General features: G+C 35.4%; 1 protein-coding gene and 1 long non-coding RNA gene across 2 annotated transcripts in view; both read right to left on the bottom strand.

Moving 5' to 3' along the window:
* LOC139689524 (condensin complex subunit 1-like) overlaps nt 1–23,477 on the bottom strand; it is a 39,339-nt gene extending 15,862 nt beyond the window's left edge. Inside the window, exons 1-11 of the mRNA XM_071586697.1 lie at nt 23,242–23,477; nt 21,942–22,270; nt 20,467–20,599; nt 20,259–20,347; nt 16,485–16,685; nt 13,936–14,056; nt 11,221–11,349; nt 7,545–7,688; nt 5,318–5,494; nt 3,994–4,127; nt 3,253–3,379 (exon numbers count right to left, since the gene is read on the bottom strand). Of these exons, the coding sequence (XP_071442798.1) occupies nt 3,253–3,379; nt 3,994–4,127; nt 5,318–5,494; nt 7,545–7,688; nt 11,221–11,349; nt 13,936–14,056; nt 16,485–16,685; nt 20,259–20,347; nt 20,467–20,599; nt 21,942–22,270; nt 23,242–23,451 (1,794 nt within the window). The 5' untranslated portion in view covers nt 23,452–23,477. The remainder of the gene's footprint in view (nt 1–3,252; nt 3,380–3,993; nt 4,128–5,317; nt 5,495–7,544; nt 7,689–11,220; nt 11,350–13,935; nt 14,057–16,484; nt 16,686–20,258; nt 20,348–20,466; nt 20,600–21,941; nt 22,271–23,241) is intronic.
* A 55-nt stretch (nt 23,478–23,532) lies between these two features.
* LOC139689456 (uncharacterized) lies at nt 23,533–26,341 on the bottom strand. Its single transcript, XR_011701331.1, has 3 exons — nt 26,212–26,341; nt 25,463–25,625; nt 23,533–23,584 (listed from the first exon to the last, which is right to left on the bottom strand). It is a non-coding gene; the product is annotated as an uncharacterized lncRNA (long non-coding RNA).
* Nucleotides 26,342–27,986: the final 1,645 nt, after the last annotated feature.

Genomic DNA, 27,986 nt, shown 5'->3' with positions numbered 1-27,986 from the left:
TCAGTGCTGTGTGAGCAGGCGCATTATCGTGGTGGAAACACCATGCATTTTTTCTCAACATATCCGGCCTCTTTTGGCTTACTGCCACCCTCAGCCTCTTCATAACCTTTAAGTAGAAATCTTTGTTGACGGTCTGACCTTGAGGGACACATTTGTAATGAATCAGCCCTTGCCAATCAAAGGAACAACACACCAGCATGATCTTCACACTGGACCAGGACATGCGAGCTTTCTTAGGTCACGCAGAATGAGGACCTTTCCACTGAGAAGACTGGGCCTTTGTCTCAACATCATAACCAAAAATCCAGGTTTTGTCACTGGTTACGATGGTTTTAAGACACCCTGGGTCGGCATTGGCTCGATCCAGGAGTTCCTGACAAATGTCCACACGTTTTTGTCTCTGTTCATCAGTCAACACCCGCGGGACGAATTTTGATGTGATGTGCATCATGCCCAAAATGTCTGTCAAAATTGTCTGACAGTATCCAAAACTAACGTTCACTTCCTCGGTCATCTCCCTCACTGTTAAACAGCGATTTGCCTGCACCAAATCGTTCACCAATTTGACATTATTGAGGTCTGTCAAAGTGGAAGGCCGCACTTCATTCGGTTCGCAAATCTTCATCTGCCAAGGTTCTGCCTGATTTAAAATGACTGTTCCACTCAAAACACTGGCTTTGACTCATAGCTTCATTAACAAAGGCTTGCTGAATCATTCCAAATGTCTCCGTAGCACTTTTGCCAAGCTTCAAACAAAATTTCACGCACACACGCTGTTCCTCTCGCTCCTTCATTGCTGCCGTTACATGCAGCGACGAACAGGTTGACACGTACTGCGGCGCGTACGCTGCTGCAGCGTAACGACTCGACGTAAACAAATACAACACCTCTCATTTTAGCCATCAAATGTGTCGCTATATGGTGTACTGTGTCGTTTCAATCCGTTGAACGGTTTGTACAAAATAAAATCGGTCCGGTCTTTTTTATTATCACACCTTGTCTTTAGAGGATTGTTTCAAATTACATCACAAAAAACTGAACTTTGAGAATGGAGGTTCAAAACTTAAAGGTGAATAAAGAAGTGAAAATACAAAATAACACGTTAAGTAAAATTTTTACAAAAAAGAATAAGCAATTTAACAGAAGGTAAATTTCTTTTTTAATTTTCGAATTAATATTTAAAAAGATATAAATTATTTTCAACAGAGCTGCAACCGGGAGAGATATTAGAAAAGTTAAATACCGTGAGTGGGGCCCAAGCATTTAAATACCTGTACTGGCTTGAGGGGTTAACTGCAGTTCTCTCCATGGTGTTTGGGCTAATATTCATCTATCCCATTTGAAAATAAGGGTCTCTAAGTAATCTATAACTTTGATAGTTTTCAGCAATCTTCTTTATTAGGATGATGGAGGAGGCTTGATGTTACCAGTGTCAGCCTTTATCATTCACAGAAGAACAGAATTTTTTTAAGGCCTGAAAACATTTTGAACCTTTGCTTGCTTCTACCAGACTACTATTGGCATGTCCATACCTATGCGTTTTGCCATAATTAGAGCTTTCATTTGGTCCAAAGATACTTTTCTCAAATGTAATGGCTGATTTTGAATAACTTTTCTAAATTTTAACAAGGTAAATTTTTAAATTTCACTTCACAATTTTTGGGGCGGACATTTTGGATCTATCAATGCAAGAAAATTTTCAAAAACATTATGAGATACAAAATAGCCAAAATCTTCAAGGGCCTCACAAGTGAAATAGCAACAGGCATGCATTTGAATGTTTTAAATAATTTATCCAAAATCATAAATTACATTCATAGAAATACTTCTTTCATCTAAAACAAAATGTAGGGTTATAATTTGCAAAGGGATAATCTGAAACTCTTTTGCCTTTAACAAGCAAATACCTCAAGCCAGAAAAAATTCCTGCAAATTCTCACAGAGATATTTCCAGACAATTTTTGTTCCTTGAATATATACATATCTGACAGATGTTTGTTTCATTGGCATAGGAAGAAAACACATCAAATATTACATCTATCAATGAAAATATACACATATGAGCTGAAAATAATTAATGAGTAAATGGTTCTATGTAACTTATTTTTCCATACCTAATAAATGCAGTAAACCTTCAATTATCCATTCTATTCTCTCCCTGGCAACTCAAAATGTTAATAAATCTTTTAATTTCCCTTGTTATTTTCGAATACAAATTATGTACAGTACAGGATAGAGGGAGAGAACAGACTGTACAAAAATGTTTAAATTAAAACATTCACTCTATTAACAACTTTTGATTTTGCAAAATTAAAACCCAGGTACCTCAAACTTGTAATTTTTAAAGTTATATTGAAATTTCAAAGCAATTTACTATATTTAAGATTAAATATTTATTAAAAGTTTGAGGTTCTGGGAAGAGAGGAATAGCATGGATAATTACCAAAATGAATCATCGACACACGGATTATTGAGAGTTCACGGTACATTGTAAAATTGGTTTCAAATGCTTGTGGCTTCCAGTCTATTGGCTAAGGACACCACACATACATCAATAATGTAAGAGGTAATTATTAGATCTATGAGGTTCCTTTATTAGTGGTCAAGTAACATTTTGGCAAAGAGGGAGGATAGTGGGAGGTTCCATGTATAGTCAGGTCTTTGGTTGATGAAATGAATTTTTAAACTGAAAAAGTTTTATTGATAGAATATTGATAGAATTGAATTGAAAAAGTTTTGTCTAGTTATATTTTATGATGGGTTGAAATCATGTTTACCTTTGCAGTAATAAGGGGAAGGGAAACTATTGGGACTGCCCCTTTGATTCTGGCAATGAAGAACTTCCACCAAGTCAAGCATTCTCTCAATTTAATAAAAGAGATATGATATTTCTCTTCAAATTTAATATACATAACACAACACAGTGTATAAGGATTTATCCAAATAAATATCTTTCAATTGAAAAAAAATACTGAGTTAGTGGCTTGATTTGTAGAAACATATTCACAAAGACAACAAATTATCCCACCATTATTTTTAAAAAATGAGTCTGTTAAAACTGCCAAAGTAAGTTTAGAGCAAAAGTTTTAAAGGTCAACATTCATTGGAATTATCTAATACAATCACATGACATATAAAAACTTTTGATGGAAGTCACAAAAATAAGTAACATTATGAAAAGTGGATGTATTAACATATTTAGCATCCTTAAAAACCTCAACTAATAAAAATTGCTATGGATCAAACACTCACCTGCATATACTTTTGACAAATCGTAGAAGACACACACATGTACTTAGCCAATGCTAGCACCACTGATACACGAAGAGAACTGTCTTGATACTTTTTAGGTTTAGCACATACCATAACCACCATTGGACTAAAAACAAAAAGAATATCATCAGTTAATCTGTAAAGAATATATACACAAAAAATGATTTTCTGAAGTACTCCGAGAATTGAAAAAAACGTTGGCAGATGTGTATAATATCTAATGGGGATTACTTTGAAGGGGACAAAATAGATATTCATGAATAAATAAATAATTTTTGAAATAACAGAAAAGTCACGATAATTTTTGAACAGACCTCGTACACAATATTTTTAATGAACCATTTCAATGAAGAGTTTTAAGGCATGAATACACGGTATTTTTGAATGACTAGGAATATGAGGAAGATTTTATATCAGAGGGCATTGGAGTTTCAAAACTTTGGAGAGACAAAGTTCTGGAAATATTTAATTAGGATATTGATGTGACCTTGGTGCATATGGAAGAAGCTACGATCAGAATAGGTTAACTTATTTGAAAAGCATGTTCTGCAAGTAAAACCATCATATAGGTATGACGGATTCCAGTTGCACAAAATCCTAGGATTATTTCCTTGGTGTATCAAGGGTTAACCAATTCAGTCATCAACATCATGTTTACTATGGATATAGTTTTACTTCTACAATCTAATGAGCAAAGAAAGTCATTCATTCAACACTTACCACAACAGAGCCAGTAAATTATTTCCAGACACTAGTTCCATCTCACAAACATTGCGAATAAATTCAGCTTCTGCATCATCTGCAACAGCTCCAATTACATCATCTTCTCCATCTTCTGATTTACTAACTTCATGCTACGAAAAAACCAAGCATCAGAACAGTCATTATTGCCGAAAGGAAAATAGATATTTGTCACTACTTCATACAATGGAATAAATCAGAGCAATACTATTATTGCAGTATAAATTTGGCACGGTCAGAACATTTCATTCTCCAATTATTTTTTCACAAATGACTGCATAATGTTACAGGAGGAAATATCCACTTCAAATTCAGTCGAAGTTTACCAGTAGTGCCACCCTGAGACACAAACAAGAAAGGACCTTGAAAACTTCTTCCTACTTTCAAAATTTTAACCTGATTTAATACAATACTGTTAAAATTGCAACCAACAGAAGGAAGACTTGAGACGAATTTAAGACATCCGATGTCTGATGACATCAGAAATTAGAGGATTGAGAAGTCACGGTTAAGTATCAAATAAATGATTTAGCTGTACATTAGATGGTTTTGGATGGGTCATAAGGATATCCGAACGTTAAATTAGATGATGACAACATTAAATAAGTTTCCATGCTTCAAAGGATTTCTTCATAGGTTGGAAGGATGTTATAATACAGGGAATGAAAAATAGTAAAATGTTAGAAAAATGTGGAGCAGAAAGTAAAAATGGGCCCTAAACTACAGATTTCTCTCTGAATGATGCCTATGGGACTACCCATTTAATTCATACCACCAGGAGGGAAAAGAGTCCAAAAGGTGGAGGAGAGTAGATAATGGATGGGACATAAATGTGATGCCCCATGAATAGAAATAGAATTTGACACAACATATAATAGAAACCAATTAAGAAGTCACCTTAGGACTTCATAAAAGGCATAGTATACAACCATACATCTTACAATGATTTTCATTTATTACTGATTTTTTTTGTAAAATCACTCTTGCATGTGATAATAAATAATATTAGTAGGGGTAGAAAAAGTCCAGTCAAAGGGTGAAATGGGAGAAGAAAGGGCCAGAGAAGGGCTGGAATATTATTCTGATTTCCTCTTCTCAGCAAAGATAGTCTAAATGATTAAATATTATTCACCAGTCAAAGCAAACATAAGAAAACACATGTCATTCATGAAAACTGTAATGCAAAATCTAGAATCTTGTGTATTGGCAAACATACTCATTGTTCATTTGTCGCTCCCCACATTATGGTTACTAATTTAACTGGATAGGTAGCATTCAAGTAGTAAAACATTAAAGCACTTACCCTGCTTTTTTCTGAGGCACTGACAGAAAGTGTTTTAGAAGACATATTTGCACTTCCTCCTGATCGCTTTGATTTTTGCTTTCCTTTTTTCCCAGCTTGGTCCTTCTCTTGTAACTTTTCACGAACATTGTTCCGACGTTTAAGTTCAGTAAATACTTGGGTATCTAAATACACAAACTGGAAAAATAATTAAGACCTGTTACAACAAATCATAAACCTTGAGATGCCATAAAACCTTCAACTGAATTACTAAAAGATCTCCTACGTACATACATACACGAGAATTGTCATTATTTCATACCTTGTTTGAAACAGAAAGGTTAACAACATACTTTATCAAAACTTCCACAAATTAAAAATTGTTTGAGTACCATTTCTACAGAGACACCATGTTGGACTTGCTTGAAAAATCGTTTTCTATACCATGTTAAGTTCCGTTTAATACCATTTCCTTAGTATACATAACCCCATGTTCAGTCAAAATAGGGAATGAATTACAATACATTACACATAGTTTTTCATCAAGTTGATTGAAATATTTCAAAGGTTCTATCTTCACCCAAAATCTACATAGTGTGTCTACAGTTCCTCTTTGGCACAGCCTTATAATTAATAATGATACTTTTAATTTGACAGCTATCAACACAAATTACAGAGATTTTTTGTTTGAAGTATCTCATTAAATGTTTGCAATGCTCAACTGCTAAAACTTTTAAAAAATAATAATAAATAAAAAATATGTTCTGCTCCTCAGACATTTCAAGTAGGCTTTGCACGCCTTGAGATCCTGATAAACCTCCCATTGCTTGTTATCAGGTTTTTGAGAGCCCAACCCACCAGAGTTGGTACAACACCAATGCCCAAAGTGGGACTCAAACCTCCACCAACTTTTAGCATAGTACCCAAGCATGTTATCTCATTTGACCATCCTGGTTGGCTAATTAGTTTAATCATCACCAATTTTGGTCTCATTATAACTGAATTGTAAGAGAAATAAAATGCTATGACTTTTAGAACTAGCCACCATTTTACCAGTTGAGTCTAAGAATTCTCATTATGTTTTACATAATGCTTCAGAGTTTTCAGCAACAGTGAACAGCAAATAATGAACAATCCTTTCAAACAGTTTAAAGGGTAGTTTGGAGCTGTAGGGCTGTCATCTGAATGGGTGTATCACATTTTAACAGTGAAATTGGATATGAGAAAATTATCTCCTAGATGGGTGCCGTGACTCTTGATGAAGGATCACCAGCGGATCAGAATGGAAATTTCCGAACAATGTTTGACCAATTTTAAGAGCAACCAACTAGATTTTCTGCACTGGCTTGTGACCAGAGATGAAACTTGGGTCCAACATTATAACCCAGAAACAAAACAGCTGTTAAAGCAGTGGAAACATGTTGATTAACCTCCACCAAAGAAAGCTAAGGCAATACGGTTGGCCAGAAAGGTGATGGCTTCAGTTTTCTGGGATGCGAAAGGGATTCTGCTGATAGATTATCTTCCCACTGTTCAAACAATTACTTGAAAATACTATGCTAACCTCCTGAATCAACAATGGGAAAAGATAGACAAAATTAGGCCAGGTTTGGTAAGGAAGAAAGATATTTCATCAAGAAAATGCACGGCCACATAAAATTGTCGTTGCCATAGAATAAGTACATGCCTTAGTGTACAGGGAGACTACATTGAAAAATAAAAAAGCTTCACTGAGGTAAGTTGTTTATTTCTATTCCATTCTGAGAATTTTTCGAACTACCCTTGTGCGTAAAACACCCAAAAATGGGACACCAACTACTTGCAGTGCCTGAAGCGGAAACTCTCTATTTTAAAACACCTAAAGGCCTTATGACCTACTATTGTTTTAGAGCATTTTACAGCAAGAAAGATAATCCAATGCACCACTCATTTGATATTGATCCAAAGGTAGAAAATTTGGAAGCAAATTTTGCATGAATGAGTAGGATTCATGTTCATTGATGAGTGATTCAATTTGTCATTAAAAATTCAATTTCAGCTCATTAACTGTCCACTTAATACAAATGCACGAAATGGGAGGCTGAAATTCCACGTTCAAACCATGAGTAAAGAACACAAAGATTGAGAAATTTCCCTGTACATTTAAACTTATTAATTATTCTGAAGTTCACTTTTGAGATTGGCTATCAAGCTCAAATTATTTATTACTAATTATAATTATCTACATTAACAAAATTAATACACTTACCTCTCGGAAAGCTACATGTCCTACAACAAACATAAGGCGTGATAAAGCAGTAACTGGTATTTGCATGCTACTGGGTGGTGGGAGTGGTGCAGGAGGTCCCATTAACTCTTTAGGTTTCTCCACATCATCTGTAGTGCCTTGAGTCTGAAAGATGAAAAGAAACAGTTTTGAAAATTTAACAACTCACCTAAATAAAAATCCTGCCCATTGTAGCAAAATAATCTGGATTCATTAAGTTTTGGTGTTCTACATAGGAATTTTTAACTTTATTAAAAATATTCAAATGAATGTTAACCATGTCACAACAGCTTTTTATGTTTTTGAAGCCTATCATTCAGGGTATGCTAGCCACCACTAGGGTAGCTATCAGAGTAGGATGTAGATATACAGTTTACAATAGTATCTACTCAGAAACGAAGAACTTTACTTCTGACACTGATCTATTTCTAAATTAAAAATAAAATTAACCAATACATGCCACAAAATAACTCATGGCAGAAGTGCAAATGGCATAAGTAAACAGTATTAAATTATTAACTTAAAGCACGGGGTCATGTGATATTCATGTTTAACAGGAAAAATGTACAATTTTTTTCAAGAAATTTAAGGCAAAAACTCCATTCAGTTCCATTCATATGAAACAATGAGTAGCTAGCAGAACAGTATTTAAATGAGCGCCATTTGGATTCAGAAGTGGAGGAACAACAGAAGTTATTTCGCTCTTTGACTCTTCACAGATATTACGATAAAGAAAGCCCAACTAGGGATCTGGCAATAATACTAGCCACTATTGAGGAAAGTGATGGAAAAGTACATTCTCAGGATGAACCAAATATAAGGCAATGATCAGCAGTAGAATAAGTGAATATAATCTCCAGGTAAAACTATGAACAGCATGATTGACACATGCTGGGAGTAGTATAAGAGCTTTGTTATTTAGGCTGCAAGATCATTAGCAAAGAAAGATGCAATGGCAATATTAAAAGCAGAAAAGGAGTGATGAAGAAGACTTTCAATCAGATAAAACAACTACTAATGGCAAGCAGTACCAGCAAAGACATAAGCATGTGATTCATTAAACTGATATAAAGGTCTCCTTTTCAAAAGATGAGAGATGTGAATGATAAAAAATAAAATGGAACAATTAACAGATGAAGAAGAAAAAAAAATGAAGAGTAAATAAAGAGAGAGGCCTAAGGGTGACACACTGAAGAAGAGGGAAACCAACTTTCAAGAGATGATAACTTACGAGGGGGGACCCAAAAGTAACGGGAATTGGGCTGCGGTGAGGAGCAAGAGTGGGGGATGCCTTTTTTCGGCCAGTCATACGTCAGGCTCATGCCACCTGCGTCAGTATGCGCAGCAACGTCGCTGTGACTGGATCAGTCCGTCCGTGAGAGCTGTTTCAATGAAACAACTTTTTTCATTTCGGCGAAAACCGTGATGGCAGATAATCGAGAGCAATGCATTGCAGTGAAATTTTGTTTCCTGTTGGAGAAATCAGCTGCAGAAACTATTGTAAGACTGCTCATGGGGAAGCTGACCTAAGCAAAACCAGACTCTACGAGTGGTTTACACGTTTTAAAAATGGTGGAATGTCAATTGAAGACCAACCCCGTTTAGGCTGCCCTTCAACATCAAGAACTGATGAAAATGTCGACAAAATCAATGCCCTCATTCATGAAGGCCATCGCAGAACCATTGATCAACTCTGTGAGATGTCTGGAGTGTCATGGAGTGCAATTCAGAGGATTATATCTAAAGATTTGCATATGAAAAGGGTTGCAGCCAAATTTGTCCCTCGCCGGCTCACACCGCCCTCTCTGTGATGCAGTTTTTGACGAAAACGGCATGACATCAATTGCCCACCCCCCCCTACTCACCAGATTTAGCTCCCTGTGACTTCTTTTTGTACCCCAGACTCAAAAGGGAGATGAAAGGAAAGCGTTTTGACACTGTGGAGGAGGTAAAACAAAAATCGCTAGGAGGTCTGAAGGACATCCTGATAAATGAATTTCAGAAATGTTTCGAACAATGGAAGCATCATTTGGAGAAGTGCAATGTGGTTAATGGGGAATACTTTGAAGGTAAACAAAATTGAATGTAAATATATTAAGAACTAAAGAATCTATAACGACATTCCTGTTATTTTTGGGTCCCCCCATACTGTAGACCATAAATGAAGGAAACATAGATGTATATAATTACAAAGGAAGACATGAGCAAGCCATGAGAATCAAGCAATGGCAGATGCCTCAGCAACAGGCTGTGAGGATATGAAGAGAATAGCAGATAACAGGAGAGTTTGAAGAACTTTTAAAACTCAATCCTTTGACTGATGGCTCATGATGATGATGAAAAAAATCAAACGGCTATTTTTGTAGCAAATGATTATGAAAAGCACGTGAGCACTGCTGCAGTGGTAAAGAGGTTTTTTCCAAAACACATCCTGAATAGCACTCAAATGCCCCTTCATGGTTCACAGATGTGACACAAAATTCTTCACCTTTTTGCAGAAAACAAAATTTGAAAGTAACCAATTCAAAAAATTGCTAGATTAGTGACTCATTTTTGAATTTAAATGAAAATTATACATCCTTTTTTTCTTCTACAAACTGTTTTTCTGGCCATCCCATAATTACTCCGATTACTTTTAGATGAAATGCACTGGAACTGAGGTAAGTTTATCCCATTCTCAAAAAATTCATACAGCTCGTCACTAGGAGAGGTGATGAACCAATAGTTTATGTACTTCGAAATATAATTACTTAGCATACATGAATCATATTCAGTTATAAAAATATCCCATATTCATGAGGATGCCACCAACATCGTCCCCTTTATATCCTATACAAAGGGGGACATGGTAGTCCAGGGGGTGGAGCATTGAATTACTGACTAGAAGGCTTGGGTTCAATTACTGGGGATGCTTCTGGGCACCCTCAACTTTACCCAAGCAGTGTGATTTTTCCAGTGCCACACTTTCTGGGAAACCATAGGCGGTTCAGGAAAAGGAATTGGCCCTTCTACCCTGATGTGTGATTGTCACACATAGTTGGACTCAGTACTAGGTGAACCCTACCTTCACCTATCAAAGAAACTTTTGGGTCAATAACTGTGTTTTTTTTGCATTAAAATCACTGATATTTCCACTTAAGTCCATTTTTACTACACTAAAAGTGCTCAAGTCAAGTTAATACATTGATATTAATCATTTTTTATAAAAACAAATAATTTTAATGAAACTTAAATTTCTTTAACTATAAAACTTGGAGAAAAACAACATCTCATTTAATGCTGAGAAAGGTTGTACATCACATTACATTGCCACTTTATTTTCTTCAGATTATTAATTATTAGATCCTTGAATTAGGAATGACTGCACAGCACTCCACACTCTCAATTAAGCAAACCTGACAAGCAAGGAATGCACAAGGTACAAAGTTAGTTAAATTGCAAAGCAACCTTACTGCCAGTTCAGTTTAGCCAATATTGTGGACTTCAGATTTATCTGGAGAACCAAAGGCCACCCAGAGAATGAAATTCATAACTCCCTGCATCATTTTAAGGATACAATATTTTACACACCAGAGGATTTCTCATGAGTGCGATTCAACCCATTTAGCTATTGATGAAACTATCATCATTTGGTAAAAAATCTAATTAATTATCTTACCAAAGGTTGTGATTCTTTCAAGGTTCCCTCCACACCTTCACTTGCTTTGCTGAACATAAATCTGTCTTTCATGCCTGTGCAAATGTCTTTTATTAAGTGGCCACACAAGGTATCAGGTTTTTCAGCCATCTAAAAAAAGTCACACAAATAAGCACAAGGTACTGCTGGATGGAAATTTATTAGCATAAGAAGAAAATTTTCTACATCAAAGAATAAAAATTAACATAAATAAATTATCGTGAAGCATTATATTGGAGTCCAAGAAGCGATTTGTAAAAGGTCAATACTTTTTAATATGCATAGTGACAACTCATTTTTTCTCAATTCGCTGTGGCAAACTCAAAATTGCCTCCAATCTTCACTTAATAACACACATTAATTAAACAACATTTCAAAGTTATTTCTAAATTTGTATTATGAACACCTTAAAAGTGTTTTGAATAAATTGAAGCATATCAAAAAAACATTTATTCAATGAGCATACAATTAAACTGCACGTAGTCTATTTTGAGTGGATTGAGTGGAATTACACAAGTTTCAGCTTGAACAAATGGCAATGTCAATATATTATTATTTTAATTCACACTTGATCAAAAATGTTCCATGGGTTAATGTGTTTTCATTGCTGTGGAACTCTTGGGATGCATGATTGCATTTTATGCAGGGGAATTTTAAACAAATTCTTTCTTCAATAGACGCTGGACTACATGGAAAATATGCAATGGATAAGGACAACTAGCAACAGATAGTATATATAGAATAGTAGTTATAACCTTACACATTAAATCATTCTTTATGACAACATTGTCCACAATGTGGTACAGTTTAGATATGTAATACTAGCAGACTTGTTCATTTGTTACGGCACCGCATTTAATGCAATTTATAAACTGTTCTTTCTAAATCAATGTTCGTGGAAGAAAAAATACAAGAGAAGTATTATATCTCATCAATATGAAGTGCACTGAATGAGGAATTACAATCCTTTAATTAAGGAAGAAAAATTAGATACCCATTCATGACAGATCAGTAAATTTTTATCTATCATTTTTCAGCCAGCTACTTTGATTCCACAATAAATAACTACATGAACAAGATTTTAGCATATCAAAGAAAACAAGAACAGACAAATTAAAAGTTTTACACATCTACACCTTGTGCTGTAGACTGCACACAGAAAAGATGCTCAGTTTCATTCCTAGTCTCAGATGTATTCAGTCAGATTGCAACTGAGACTAATCATTTTGTCTAGTTTGGCACTGAAAATTTTCATGAAATCTGTGAAGCAATGTGCATTATGGGGGCTGTGATAGCCCAGGGGTAGTGTTGAAGTATTGGCCAGAGGGTCTGGGTTCGATTCCTGGGCATGTCTCTCTGGGCACCCTCAGTTCCACCCAAGCTAAAGTGATTTTTCGGGTACCAGGTCTTCCTAGGAAACCATAGCCAGCACAGGGAAAGGATCTGATCTCCATAACCTGATGCGTGAATCTCACACATCATTGGGCTTAGTATTGGGCGAACTATACCATCACCAGCCAAATTGATTCGGGTTGATTATTGTGATCATGGTTTTCTTTAATGTGCACACTATACATTTACGTAAGGTGCCTTCAAGTTTCAAAATCTCCAAATTTTTTCTAAGGACTGGGTGTAGAGGGAATTATTGAAGTTGTTTTAAATGATTCGGTAATTTTAATTGTTTAATACAAATGGATAACCTCAGGACTGCTAGAATCGTCATAAACCTGCCAAATGAAGCAATTCTGATATTAAATATGGACACATTTTTGTTACAAGAATAGCATATCATTTTTTATTTTCTTTACTTTTGTAGATTAGAAACAATTGAAATTCATCGGCAGTTAAGGAAAACATGTGAATAGGACGCCATGGATGGAAAGAATATTTATCTGGGAGTGAACATTCCAAGAAGGCCAAATATTGAGTGACTATGAGCCCAAATAGTAAGGGAAGCCATGGTTATGGCCAGTGGGGGCATCATTCTCACTAGCTGTGCCTCCAAAGGTCCACTAGTGACAGGTGTGTAATACAAATATATTTTGAAGAAGATATTCCTTCTTAGACTGCCTAAAAAATGGCTACTAAAGGTCCAACAGGGCTCAAAACAATTCTTAGTGGTCAGCTATCATGATAATGGTCCTCCTGTCAGAATGCCATTTCTTCAGTAGTTTTTCCATGACAACAACTTTGAACGGGAGTCTCATGCTCCCTACTCAATGATCTATTTCCTAGTGATGGTTGGCTATTCCCAACTCTGAAGAACACCATCAGTGACCACCATTTTTCAGTCTTGCAGAATTGCTGCAGTGAATTAACAGTAGGATATACATATTCCAAAAGGGGACAGATATCTCTAGAAAAAAATTACTCTCGAGAAAAAATTAGCAGACCTATGAACTTGAAGGAAACTTGGAAGTCTTAATATTCCCAAAGTATGCATAGGTTGCTTTACTGTATTTGTGCATATTTTATTGGGTTACTTTAAACAAAATACCATAATTTTAACAGCCCTGGTGGAGACTTGGTAATGTCCTCATTTGCCAACCCAAAGGTCGTGGATTTGATTCCTGCCTAGGTGGGTTTTCTTCCACCTGGGGGTTTGTAATTGTCCTCATTATAATAAGTAGGGGTTAGGTGGAAGAAGGGACAATGAAGTCTCAATCTTGCACATATAAAATAAATAATTTAACTCACCTGGTATATTACATCAATAGCTAAAGATGCCATTGGAGTATAGTAGTAATCCTGAAAGTCCCATAAACCTTTCAATACAATGTCGCACAGTGTAGTAAAAATGATATGATTTGAGGGCAATCTGGAATCAAGAATAATTTATGGAACAATAATTTTTTCCTAAAAAAATACTACTTAAATCTGTACAACCACTCATATATTCATATAGTTTTTAATAATAAACCCTTAATACAGCAGTCACACTATACCACGAATGAATGAAACATGAGAATATTGAAATGAAATAATTGACTTTGTAATTCCACACACTTTATTTTAAAAAGCAAGACCCAGGTTTCGACGTTGAACGTCATCATCAGAAACATGAGAAGCTGTCAACTGAAAAGTCACCTAGAGAATCTTGGAATTTGGATATGCACTTTTACACATAGCCGGAGGGAGTGAAAAAAATGCTAATTATTAAAAAACTTAGACCTAATTAGAAACAAGGAATGTCCACAGGGAGAAAACAATAGTTTTGCCAAATTATTGGAAATTGAAACACTGCCATTCCAGGATTTACTTTTTCTTTTTCAATTTCAATTGACTATGGCTCCCATGACCACCTGATGATGCCACCGGTGGCATCATCAGGTGTTAAATTGAAATATTATTAAAAATGGGAAAATTCCATCATGTAACAGTTAAAATATTTCTAAACAATTCTATGGATTAAATACCACACTAGATGCAATACTTCTGGAAAATACCAAGAGTTTATCCTAAATCAGGAAGATAACATATTATAGTTTAGCATATATTTTGGAAAAGCATCACATATTCACAGTTTCTCGGGAGCAGATGTGGATGTGGAAATAATTTAGAGCAAATCAAGGGCAAATATGGAAATTGAGCACAATCAATGCATGGTTTACAGAAAAGAGAAGACTGGAAGGATTGGCATTAATCTGAAAACAATACATCTCTGATTGCAGAAATGTGAGGAACAGATTGGAGAATCAGGATGAACATTTATAGGTAGGGGTAAGGCAGGGCTGTCCATTATCACCAATCCTTTTCAATACACACTGAGAGGAAATGGTACTGGAGGAATGAAAAGGGCTAGAAATACAGATATAAGTAGGCTGGGAACTCATCAAATCAGATTTGAAAAATAACGAAGTCTAATTTAACCAGTAAGCTATGGGGATATGGTCATTCCTGACGGTATTTTAGCAGAAGTGTGATAGATATAGGATAAGATAGAAAATGAGAAACTGAAGGTATTGAGGTTATCAAGAAATTAGAAGGCTAAGTTAATCATTACAGCTGGAGGGCAAACACTTCAGGATGTAGAAGTTTACTTACTTAGGAAGTTTTAAACAAAAAGGGGCATAGAGGTACATAGAAGCATTGAAAGATAAACCCCATTAGGTAAAGAAGTTTTCACAGTAAGGACAAAGTCAATAACAAGGACCTTCAATATTGGTAGCAGAAGAGAAATGATTAGTTAAAACTCTATTATGGAGCTGTATGCACAGCTCTCAAATTTAATCAGTGAGGCAAGAGAATGAGCATAGATAGAACGCTCAAAAAATATGGGTATGTAAAAGAATGGAATAAATAAAACAGGTACGAAGGAAAATAGATGAGGGAGGAGGTGAATACAGGGCATATTGTGTCACAATTAAATGTTTATGAAGAGACTTATGAAGGGGAGAATATTTGATACATGGAAGATTATTGAAAAAAGAAACTGCTGCTTCGCAAAATAGACCTTTATTCACAATTATGATATCAAGGTAGAAGGTGGAAAAGAATAGGCATAATGAATAAAATGAAGGGCTGCAAAAGGTATGTACAGTTAAAGAATGCAAGAATTGGTGCTTCCCCATTGTATCAGCTGAATAAATTCTTCTCAGGTCTTCCACTGGGTCATGGCAAAGATGTTAGAATATGACCTGGGGAACGCTGGTGAAAAATTTATTCAGTCAAACATTGGTTTTAGGATTTTGTAGAATTTCAAGTGGGGCTTAGAAGGTTATCAATGCTCCATCCATGGGCCCATTTAAACCTTTCCTTACAATTGCCAGTAATTTTAATAATATGAAGTTGTGTTGGGGGAATTATCTGAAGTACACAACAAGAAATATCAGCATACAAAAGCTATCCAGCCATTTTTACAACAACCCCAGCCTGGGCCACATGGCAACCTATTGTTAGTAGTAGTTTTGAGGGGAGGCGACCGACAGCTAAGGTCATTTGCGCCATAGGGGATGGATAGGAAAGGATGAAGGGTGGAGAGAAACCCGGCGTCAGCATTAGCCTACTCTTTACGAAAGGCGCCAAGGGGTCCGCAGTTTAACGTCCCATCCGACGGACGGCGTACTCACTCAAAGTGCCCTCCACAAAACACCTCAAGTAGGGATCGAGATACCTCTGAAAAATATTCAACACCGCCGGGATTTGAACCCGCGCCCTCATGGTGGGAAGCCAGTACGTTAGCCCCCGCACCATCTCGATCCCCCCAACCTATTGTTTGCAGCCCTGACCTCAAAGACATAACTCACCTCAAAGGGGGATCAAGAGGGTCCTGTTTCTTTTTGTGGGTCAATGACATCTTTAGAAGTGCTTCACATGTCTCTGATACCATAAGTGAGTCAAAAGTAGCTTCACTGCCCCCATTTTCGGTTTCTGGTTGACCTCTTTCACCTTTGAGCCCCACCTTCACCATAACATCTAAGTTTGTCCATATTGTTTGCACCTCAGCTCTTGAAAATAAATACAGAAATAAAATATTAAATATATCAACTGTAATATAGATGGCTATATTTAGGAGTGCTTCATTGAAAATTTTGTACCATTAAAACTGCTTTCTTCTTTCACTTGATCTGAACTTTTGTACATCAGTGAACTATTTCAAGAATGTAAGCACTCTGATTTGGTTAATATTTCAGTATTCATTATGTCTTGGGTCAAGTGTTTATCCCAGAACATAAAATATCTAACTTGCCAGTTCTCATAAGTATTTTTTGCATGTTTTTGTAATGTAATTCTACACATTAAAAAAATTACGGAATGATTTTTTTTAAATAAGTTACATTTCATCAAGTGCTAATTCCAATTATATCAAGAATGCCACTTTGGGAGGGTCACAATAATATAAGTTAGCTCTGTTTGATTTTAGTCTTGCTAATGATTTTCATTTGCATATTTCATTAATTTTCATCAGTGCAATTCAATTAAAACACTCCCACTTCCAATCTCGTGATGCTCTCAGATCCTACCTTAATCACCCCAGCATTAAGAAGGCCAAAGATATTTGAAAGGGACTTGAACTTGTGTTAGATGCATACCCTCTTTTTTGGCAATGGCAATATGGGAAAAATGATGCACTTGGTAAATGGGTTTATGAGGTCAAATTGAGTGGCTTCAGGCTTGATGTGGTGGAAATCAAACATAATGAATAACTGATCATAGCACGCTTCCACTTGAAAAATACTTTACTTTACGACCGGATTTCGATGTACTACATCATCATCAGGTCCAAACTTTATGAATAGTGCACTTTGAGTGGTTATTTTTTGATCCGCTTGGAGATGGCTGGGGTCCAAGAAAACTTACCAAATAACCACCTTCAACCACTTATTTGATATCTTGTTTAGTAATGGCCATTAATTTGAAGGGGTGTCATGGAGTGCAGCAAAAAATTGGATCCACGCAAATAAGCTCTTTGAAGGAGAAGCGTTTTCTGCGAAATTCTGTGTGAAACTACAAATCTTCACAGAAAATTTTAAGCTGATTACCGAGGGTTATGGCGAGGATTCTATGAAACATACTGTGTGTTGAGTGGTTTACCCAGTTCAAAAAGGGGTGGTAATCAGTAGAAGACTAGCATTCCAGAAGACCATCGACATCAACTAATGACCCACACATCGAGAAAGTGAACATTCTTGATCGTGCAAACCGAGATTTGACTGTCAGGGGACTTGCAGAAGTGTGCCATCTTGATTGATTTAAGTTACCACTTAATTCGTGCCTTGCCTGATGACAGCTGAGGAGAAACAGCATCGAGTTCCAGTCTGTCAGGAACTGTTTGATCGAGCTGAAGAGGATGAAACCTTCTTGTCTAGGAACATAACAGGTGCACTACTAAAAGTGCACCTTCACAATTGACTGGTGAAACATTCCTCACCACAGAAAGCTCAACAAGTGCACTCCAATGTCAAGGTGATGTTGACTGTTTTTTCTATGAATCATGGGTTTAAGGATATTACATCAAAACAACAGTGCAATTGAGAATTGGCATGGTGCGACAGCTTCCCACTGAAAGAGCCCGGGTTTGAATCCTGGAGACAGCAGATATTCTTCAGTGGTATCCCAATCCCTAGTTGGAGTGCTTTGTGGGGAATTTTGAGTGAGTACAACTTCCGTTGGATTGGACAGTAAACTACGGCCAGGTTTCTCTCCACCCTTCCTCTTTTCCCATCAATTCCTAATGATGCAAATGACCTTAGCTGTTGGTCGCCTCCCCTAAAACTACAACTACTAAAAGTGCAACCTTCACAATTGACTGGTGAAACATTCCTCACCACAGAAAGCTCAACAAGTGCACTCAAATGTCAAGGTGATGTTGACTGTTTTTTCTATGCAAAGCGGGTTGGACAACAGGAATACCAATCTAAAGGCAATACAAAGTACTAGAGTCCTGGGGGTTATGAAATTCCTAAGAATGACCAAAAAATCAAGCAAAAATGACCCAAACTTTGGAGAAGTGGCGAATAGTACTTTCATCACAACAAGGCACCTGCTCATTCATCTTCTCTCAAAATCGTTAGTTTTTAGCCACAAACAAGACTGCTGTGTTTCTTCACCCACCCTACTCACCAAACCTGGCCCCATGTGACTTTTTCCTATTCCTCAGACTAAAAATCTCACTCAAAGGAAAATGATTTGCCACCATTCCAGAATGAGAAAAAAACTGATGGAGGAGCTTATGAGCACTCAGGAGGAAGCATTCCAGGACTTTCAAAAAGTGGAGACACTGTTGAGATAAGTGCATAAGTTAGAAATGAGACTTCTTTGAAAGGGACCATGACCATAATTTGTTAGTGAATTATATTTTTTGTAATAAATAAAGTTTTTGAACTTTTTGAAAACACCTTGTATATGTAATGAATTTGTTTGCAATGCATATAGTAGTAGTTTTTAGGGGAGTCGACTGACAACTGAGGTCATTTGCGCCATAGGGGATGGACAGGAAAGGATGAAGGGTGGAGAGAAACCCGGCGTCGGCATTAGCCTACTCTTTACGAAAGGCGCCAAGGGGCAGCTTAACGTCCCATCCGACGGACAGTGTACTCACCCTAAGTGCCCTCCACAAAACACCTCAAGTAGGGATCGAGATACCTCTGAAAAATATTCAACACCGCCGGGATTTGAACCCATGCCCTCTGGGTGGGAAGCCAGTACGTTAGCCCCCGCACCATCTCGATCCCCTTGCAATGCATATTTTCACAGGAAATTTATTTCAATAAATTTACTGTAAAAATATATGAACATGGTTTACTTATTCAGTGAATATGAATTTACATAGAAATAGGCCTGAATCCATTGAATGTATACATTATATTATGGGATTGAGTGAATGTTCCCTACTACATCATTTGTGGTCAAAAGAAACTACAGAGAAGAAAAGGTGCATGTTTTAAGTAATAATAGTAGGTTGAGGAATGCTTGGATTAGGGTATCCAAGCATGAGGTATAATTAATTAAAATTAAAAATGGCCAATTTTTAATTAATTATTATATTCCACCATATCACGCCTGAAACGTCTCTTATTATGAGGTATATTGACATTGGTTTTGTTGTATGGAATTAATTGATAAAATCTGTGGTTTTTTTTTAAATTTCTAGGTCTTTAATGTAAAACTCACAATTCATGAAGACTAATTGGTAGCACAAATTATGCAAGTATATCTTTGATTGAAAAAATTCAAGTTAGATAGCACTATGTCCCACCAAACTGGTTTTAATAGACTATTTTGCAAATAAAGTAATGACAATTTTTCATAAATTCATTATAGTAAAAAGGACAGTTATGATTTATGAGAAAGTTTTGTTCATCTTTCATGTTTTTCCATATGCATGTCAACCTGATGTTCATGTTTTGCAGCATTTAGATTCAGATTCTTAACATCTCAAGTTCTCTGCAAATACCCTCTATCCACTGAGGTGCTTACTTAACATGTAACATTTCACCTTTCAACTAATTCCATTAGTTCTAAGTTTGAAATAAGGCCTTAATCTACAAGGCATATTTATCTGCGATTAGTTTTCTTACCCAGCAACCATTCCAAGGAGAACAGCAGCAGCACGACTCTCATTGGGTGTTGTTCCAGGTAGAGTTCCAGAAAATCGTTCCCATAAAACCTAATGTAGCAAATTTAAAACATTAAAGAGACATCCTCATGCAATAACATATCCATGTCCCAACTCTTAATAGGTATATTATTTACATTATTTAAAAATGCACATTAACCATTTCTCACCTTAATACAGTGACCATCAATATCCTCAGAAAGCACCCATTCACGAACAAGTTCTTCAATTGAATCTCTCTCACAAATATTGGCTCCTATTACAAGCCCAGAAAGATTCCGTACAATTTGAACAGCTCTTGTCCTTCAAAAGATTGCATAAAATTAAAATGTGAATTTCAACTTATTTCTATTGATTAAACTTACTTCTATAATGATTAAAATATTGGTTGTCATTACTCTGAATACAGACAGGAAGAAAAAGGAATTTAGAAATGTTAAGAACAACTTGAGAGAAGGCAAAATGATAGGCGAGTAGAGATCTAAAGCACACTTACCATTGGATTATTTCTTGTTAATGATGATGACAGGAATATCTTAAATTAACCTACATAATTGGTTGCAACTTTCCTGCAGCAATGAAAGGCTACCAACTGAGATTTAAGTAAAAACTGAAAATACTTGTAAATAGATGAAATAAGAGTTTGGAGGGCTTCTCTGCTCCCAGCAGCTCCTTTGTGTGATCTACCAAAATACCAAAATCCATAGCCTTATAGGCTTACTGGAGACCAGAGAGAGTCATTTTTGTCAATTCTCTGAGTTTTTGTCGTTTCAGAAATAGTACCCCAAAGAAGTTATTATGAGCCATCACATTGAACTTCAGAAATCATTTCATCTATAACACCTCATACCATCTGCATCTGATAGCATCCACAATCTCAATAAGACTAAGTCACTTGCATACTTAAGAGGACAATCAGAAGTCCTCCCATAGGATGCCTGGAAGCTTACTTCCTATGATAGAAGTTTCCAGTTTTATTTTAATGCTAGGTTTTGGTTAGTTACAATGTGGGTTTTGCCAATTTTTGACCACCATGTTTGTTCAGATCATTTATTTCTGGACAGTTATCCACTCACCAGACTCAAGCTTTACTATTACAGGGATGACAGGAGGGGCTTGCTTTATGCCAACTGGGTTATGGATCATATATGTGAAACCATTACACCAATAAAACTACTGTGTTAAGTCAACTAAGTTACTCTTAAAAATTAAATTTCAAAAACTTGAACCAAAACTATCCAGCTGCATTATAGATTACATATTATACATAACAAACTGAAAGGATTGTTACTTCATAATAAATACAACTCGTTATCACTGATTAGAAGATCTATGTACATGTTGTATAGAGGCCAACTTTGATATTATGTACTTCACAATCACAAAAATGTTTTCTTCTTTGATACTTCAACATTGAAAAACAAAGAATATGTAAGAGCAGCAGTCATTTTGATCTCACTAAACATGATAAATATGATAGTTGTGAACACATTGACTAACATCCACATTTTTCTTCATACATTTTTCTGGACAAAATAATTTTCAACATCTAGATTATCATGTATTCAGAATCAAAAATACACAAATGTTAATTAATGATATAATGTTTCCATACATGCAGTTTTGATTACTTGAAATCTATTACCTGGGGTTTTGCCTGGCTGCAGTCCGAGGTACCTCATCTGGTTCAGGATTTTCTTCGCCTTCCTCCTGTTCTCTTGTGGTCTCTCCTTCAGGGGAAAGATAGAGTTTAGCATAGGCAGCCACTACAGCATCTTTCACTGCTGCATCCTTTGAAAATACAAGAGGTAGCATCTCACGGACACCAATTTTTGCCTCTGTGAGTCCAAACAGGAATGCTGAGGTGAAAAAATCAATTGCTTCAAGGACATCAGATGCAGCAGTTGAGCTGAGCAAGCTACATACACGAGGAAGAGCCATCTCAGATACAAGCCGAACAAAGACAACACTGTCCTAGAAAGATAAACAGTAAGCATTAAATCATAAATTTAATTATACCTGCTTTAAAATTAACATTGCATTTTGTTATGTAATGCTTTTGGAGTAATCTTTGAAAACAGCAAATTAGAAACACAGATGTAAAGCGTAAAGATATACGGCAAATTAATTTTTTTTTCAAGCACTTGAACACACACAGTGTGATAAAAATAAAATATTTGCTAGATACAACCAGAAGAGCAATAAATAATAATTTTAACTTAAGCAAAAACATAATATTAAAGGGAAAAATGAGCAAATTTTAAATTAAAACAAAAAGGAAGATAGGAGAAGATAGAGGAAGCAAAAGTTACCTTTCAAAAGAAAAATTTCCCATCATACCATAAATGTAAAAATGGGTTGTTTACATTCACAAGGTTATGAAAAAAGACTGTCAAATTTTTAAGTTTATTGGTATCCAAAGGTTCAAGAAAGAAACATACAAAATTTCATTGAAACATCAAAAAACAAACCATTAACAATAAGTTGCTAGTCCTAGCACAATTTTATTCAATACTATGGTGAGGTGGGTTATTTGAATGTTGCAATCAAGTGATCATGTATTTATGTATTTATTTAGTTAAACAAAAGATTTCAGCTGCAAAAGTAAGACTTTAGGGCTAGAGTAGTCTGACCCGAGGCTGGAAGAGGAATATAATTAAAAGCAGCTTAAAGAAACTAAGACTGATTGAATTGACATGCATATTAAAAGTGACTCTAGTAGATCTTTTCAGAAGTGATTTTTTGAAAGAACAAGTAATGATAATCACAATCCTTCAGTCCATCTTGTCGTGGCCCTCAGCTTATATATGTAGAATTTACCAATTCTATAACAGAAATCTAAATTTATCAATCACTTTTGATTAATGCTTTTTGCAAGAGCTACTTCATTACAATCAAATTCTGCCACATAATTATAAAAAAATATCACACAGTAAAGCATTTACCTCCAAAAACTGAACTAAAGCTGTCTGTGTTTGAATTTTTTCCATTGCTTGGCCATCAAGCTCTTGAGTAGGTTCAATTATGTTTTCTTTTTTCACTTCGTTTGGTTCAGCACTTCCCTCTTTGCCAGCATCAGTTTCCTTTTCTTTGCTTTTATCTTCAGGAGGATTTTCCATGAAAATCTTTCTCAAGAGTTTGCCAAGGTACTTCATTCTCTTCTTGATCTTCTGGGTTCTCTTTTTTTCCCTAGCAGGAGAATCCTCTTCATCTGAAAAAATATTTTCAGACTCACTCTTGTTTTCCCCATCACTTAGTTCAACCTCATTGCTTCCATCTTCTGAAAGCCTAAACAAAGAACAAAATTACATTGGCATATTTTAGGAATAAACTGGCTTTAGATCATGCACAGCATTTGAAAAGGAACCCAATCCTATAACTGCAAACAACTATGGCAGAGCTTTTCATGAATTCAATGAAATATATGATGGCCTAAAATTGAATAATATATATTATAATGAGTAATGTAACCAAAAGAAGAGGTAATTTCTGTCATTAGGGTTTGATTTGATAAGAGATATTATGTTCAGGAACTGAAGGAAGGGTGGACAGAAACCAGACATCAGTATTAGCCTACACTTTAATGTCATGTCAGACGGTAAGAGAAGTAATGTACTCCACATGAATTACTATACACATTGCACCCAAGCAGGGATAGAGAGACTTTGACAAATTTTGTCACCATCCAAATTCAAAGCTAGGCTAGGAGGTGGGTACATCAGTGGTCGCACCAACATACTTTTAAATATTAACTTGTCAGCCAATCGAAGTAAAGTGAGTGAGTGTCATTTATTATAATGTTCAACTACTAAATCACTATATGTCCATAAGTGCAGATTACAACGATGTTCCTAAGACTCAATTACTCCCTAATATTTAGTGCATGGCTTAATGATGAATTCTTGACAGAAAGTTAGTTCCACATTATCATTACACTTCAATGCCAATGAAGAAAACTTTGAGTTCTCCTCATGAAATTTTAGATAATGTTTACGTATCTAACTGTTAGGAAATAGCTAAAAATTATTCATTTATTTTAGATAACAATTAGCAAAATTGCTTCCTTTAGAAGTAGACTTCCTTAATAACAGAGATTAAGACTACTACAATTTTCCAATAAATGAAGATTTACTCACTACTAGTCGTGAATAAATCTTTATTCAGGGGAAAATTGTAGTAGTCTTCATTCCTGTTACTATGGAACAGTTCCACCACATCACATCTGAATCTGATATTTATATTAAATCACCTTAATTTACATAAGTTTAATCATATTAAAAAATTACTGCCAACACAATTAAGAATTGTAAGTGTGACCAGGGCTTATGTCAAGTTTGGCATGAAACTTGTTTTCAACTGATGCCCACCAGAATTTTTACTTTATTCCCCTCATAAAAATAGTGGGACATGAACATTTCTCAATTCACAAGGTGAATGCCATGCCAAACAATTACAAATAAACACATAAACAACACTAAGTAAGTAATTAAATTCAAAAGTTGCAGACACAACTTGGTGAAAATTCATGACCACTTAATGAGTTAACGAAGTATATTTTCACAGAAATATAGTTGGGTACTACATACCCAAAGGAACCAAATATATAACTACTATTTTAGTGATGTACACAATTGTTTATTTTCCCATATTTATGATGTTTAATATGTATATTGATAATATGAAAACCACCCATTTTACATAACATGTCAGCACCTTGCAAATAAATTAAATTGTATTTTTCCTGCAGGATACAATTTTGCCACACATATAGTTATCAGAAATCATTTTTTTTGGATATGCTGAAAGAATGAAAAGTAACGGCTGTTGCTATGGAATAATATCATGTAAAAGCAAAATATATAGAAATACTTAATATAATGAAGATAACAATAGCTGATGAACATCACAAACATAATGAATTTAAGTATATAATTGCACTTTAACCTGGTATTTTTATAATTTGATCTTTGGGCAAATAAAATGTACTATAATTATGCTTTACCCAGATCAGTTATCATATGTATATTAGGTATAACTGTGTTATGTATATAACTGCTCCAATTCTACCTAACAGCTATCACATAACAGAAATAACTAGTGTAATTTTAATATACTCCATATGGAATGATGACAAATATCTACCACTCTAAAATATACAATACATACTTGATATCTCCAGCTTTAGGATGTTTCTTCTTGGCAGCATAGAGTAAATGTGCGACACAATCATATTTTTCATCCATCAATAAATTAATCAGCTGTTTATACAGCATCTCCAGGGGTAACTTCAGGGCTGATTCGATCATTTCTTTGTCAACTGACTCACTTCCTATTGCAAAGATAAAATAATACAAAACAATTAGAAGATGATCAAAAATTTGGAAGGCAATAAACAGTTTTTTCAAATAAATAAAATATGTATTAGTACCATTAATAAATGGTGAATTAATCAAAGCACAGGTAATTAAGGGACAAAATTTTATGTATATTACAAAAAGAGTATGTGCAGGAGCTACCATGGTGAAAACAGAAGAATGACACACACTTAGAAATGCTATTAATGAAAACACTTGGGTGTCAATACGAACAATATAAGAGAATATTAAGAGGAAATGACCAAAATGATAAATGACTTGGAAGAAATACTTAAAAAAAAGAAAGAGGTATGCCATAAGTGCCTTCAAACATAAATTGAAGATAAAAGACAGGGAAACAAAAAAATGCACCACATGTTACAAGATATTAGGAATGCCTATCAACTAAGATGGTCTAAATATGTTCATGGCATAGAGAACAATTTTCATAGTTGCAAAAGAACTCCTTAATCAAATTTAAGTTTTCATTAAGTCTTTATATCAAATATAAGTTTAATTTAGTTTAAATAAATGTATACTTGACAGAAATTAAAAATTTACCTTCATCCAAAAAGTTAAAAATGGCCTCTAAAACCTTAGCTTCAACTTCCTTCCATTCAGCTTTCAGCTTTCCTTCATCTCTCTTAGGAACTTCAGGAGCATCAGCAGGTTCTTTGTCTTGCAAGCCATATGTTTTCATCAAATTTGAAAGAGTTTTCTTCTCTATTTCAAGCTGTGATAACATATCTTTGAGTCCAAGCTGTAAAATGGAACATTGCATATGTCAAGTAAAAATATTATTTATAGAAACCAGAGCTGGACTTACACTGCTGTCTAACATTTCACAGAGTATTACAAAAAAGCTGAGTAAAACTCTACATTTTAAAATGCAATTCATAAATAAATACATACATCACTTTTCAGATACTTCAACAATACTTAATTACAGACAATAGTTTACCTCATATTTATTTTTCATTGTATAACATGTATTAATGCTGAGCCATCTAAAGTTTATTTCACATGTCCCTTAGTAATTTGTCGCATATTTTCTAAAATTTAGCACATTACTTTACAGTTAAAGGATTAATTTTTTTAAGTTTATTGCCAAAATTGTTAACATCATGAATTTGTACGAGAAGTCCCTCTGTGATTCCCTAGCATGGACTGTACACATTCCTTATGCAGTATGCCCTTGCAACAGCACCACTTGGACTAATTTGAATATATTTTTGTGTTTAGTACCTCTAACAGGTTCACATACGAAGGCTGATTGATTAATTGATGGCCATCTGCAGGTGAAGCAGGTTGCTTGGAAGATACATACTCTCATTGACTCCTGAAGGAGTGCCATTCAAACGTCATAGCCACCGCTCCCCTTTTGTAATCTGCCATCACTTTTGCAGCTTTCTCAAAGATACTATGTAATGAATCTTCCACTTTCTCATCTAATTCTTTCCTTCCCTTTCTCTTTTCCTTGTTTTTCTATAATCATTCTTCTTTCTGGTCTTATTTTTAACTCTCAATAATTATTCATTTTATCCTCACCTCTTGAGGACGTTATTTTCTTTGACTTATCAAGGATCTTTGAACAATTTATCAAGACAGATTTGTGACAGTGTGGATTTGTACACTGCTTAGTGTCTCATCAACCATATCATCACAAGTGAAATGATCACAATATTTTTTATACTCACTAAATATTATAGAAAAGCTAAAACTTTTGTTTTCAAATGCCCACTTGGTAATCACTGAAGGAACTTTACTGGACAACCCAAAATCTATGAAGAGCCTGGCAAATTGCTACAGCAAACCCTCACCATGAAAAAAATGACAATCAAGGTCTAACCCTTTTGTTTCACAACCATGGCAACCTGTCAGTCTGGCAACCACAGGTAAAAATTCATTACAGCCATGGCCCGGCTTCCTCATAAGATTGTCAAGGAATGTCACAAAGTGCAAAGTTGAGTGGCAGTCTCTGCCACTACATGCATCCAAAGTAGAGTATACATATGTGCATCACTGAGTCTGTTAGGAATGCACCCACATCTCCTCACAGTAAATCCATCTCGATTTATTCCAAGCATTAGTCAAAGGATACCAAGGGTCAATCCAAAAAATACTTGGAAAGAATTATGGTATCATCCACCCTCCCAAGATGTAACTAAAATAAAATGGAAGCAGAGCCCCATGTCCAGTTTTTATGCGCTGTGAGCTCCAATAAACAACCAACACAGTCCCATTTTAGCCCCCAGCAAGTTCAAGCTAAAATAAGAATGTTTTAGCTGATGTACTTTTGGGGACTGACTATTTAATGAATGCTATTATGTTGTATA

This window comes from Hetaerina americana, unplaced genomic scaffold (assembly GCF_022747635.1).
Source record: "Hetaerina americana unplaced genomic scaffold, ioHetAmer1.1.p SCAF_24, whole genome shotgun sequence".
In the NCBI taxonomy this organism is placed as follows: domain Eukaryota; kingdom Metazoa; phylum Arthropoda; class Insecta; order Odonata; family Calopterygidae; genus Hetaerina; species Hetaerina americana.
Note: the sequence above shows the minus strand (reverse complement) of the source record. Positions and strands in the feature narration are given on the sequence as shown.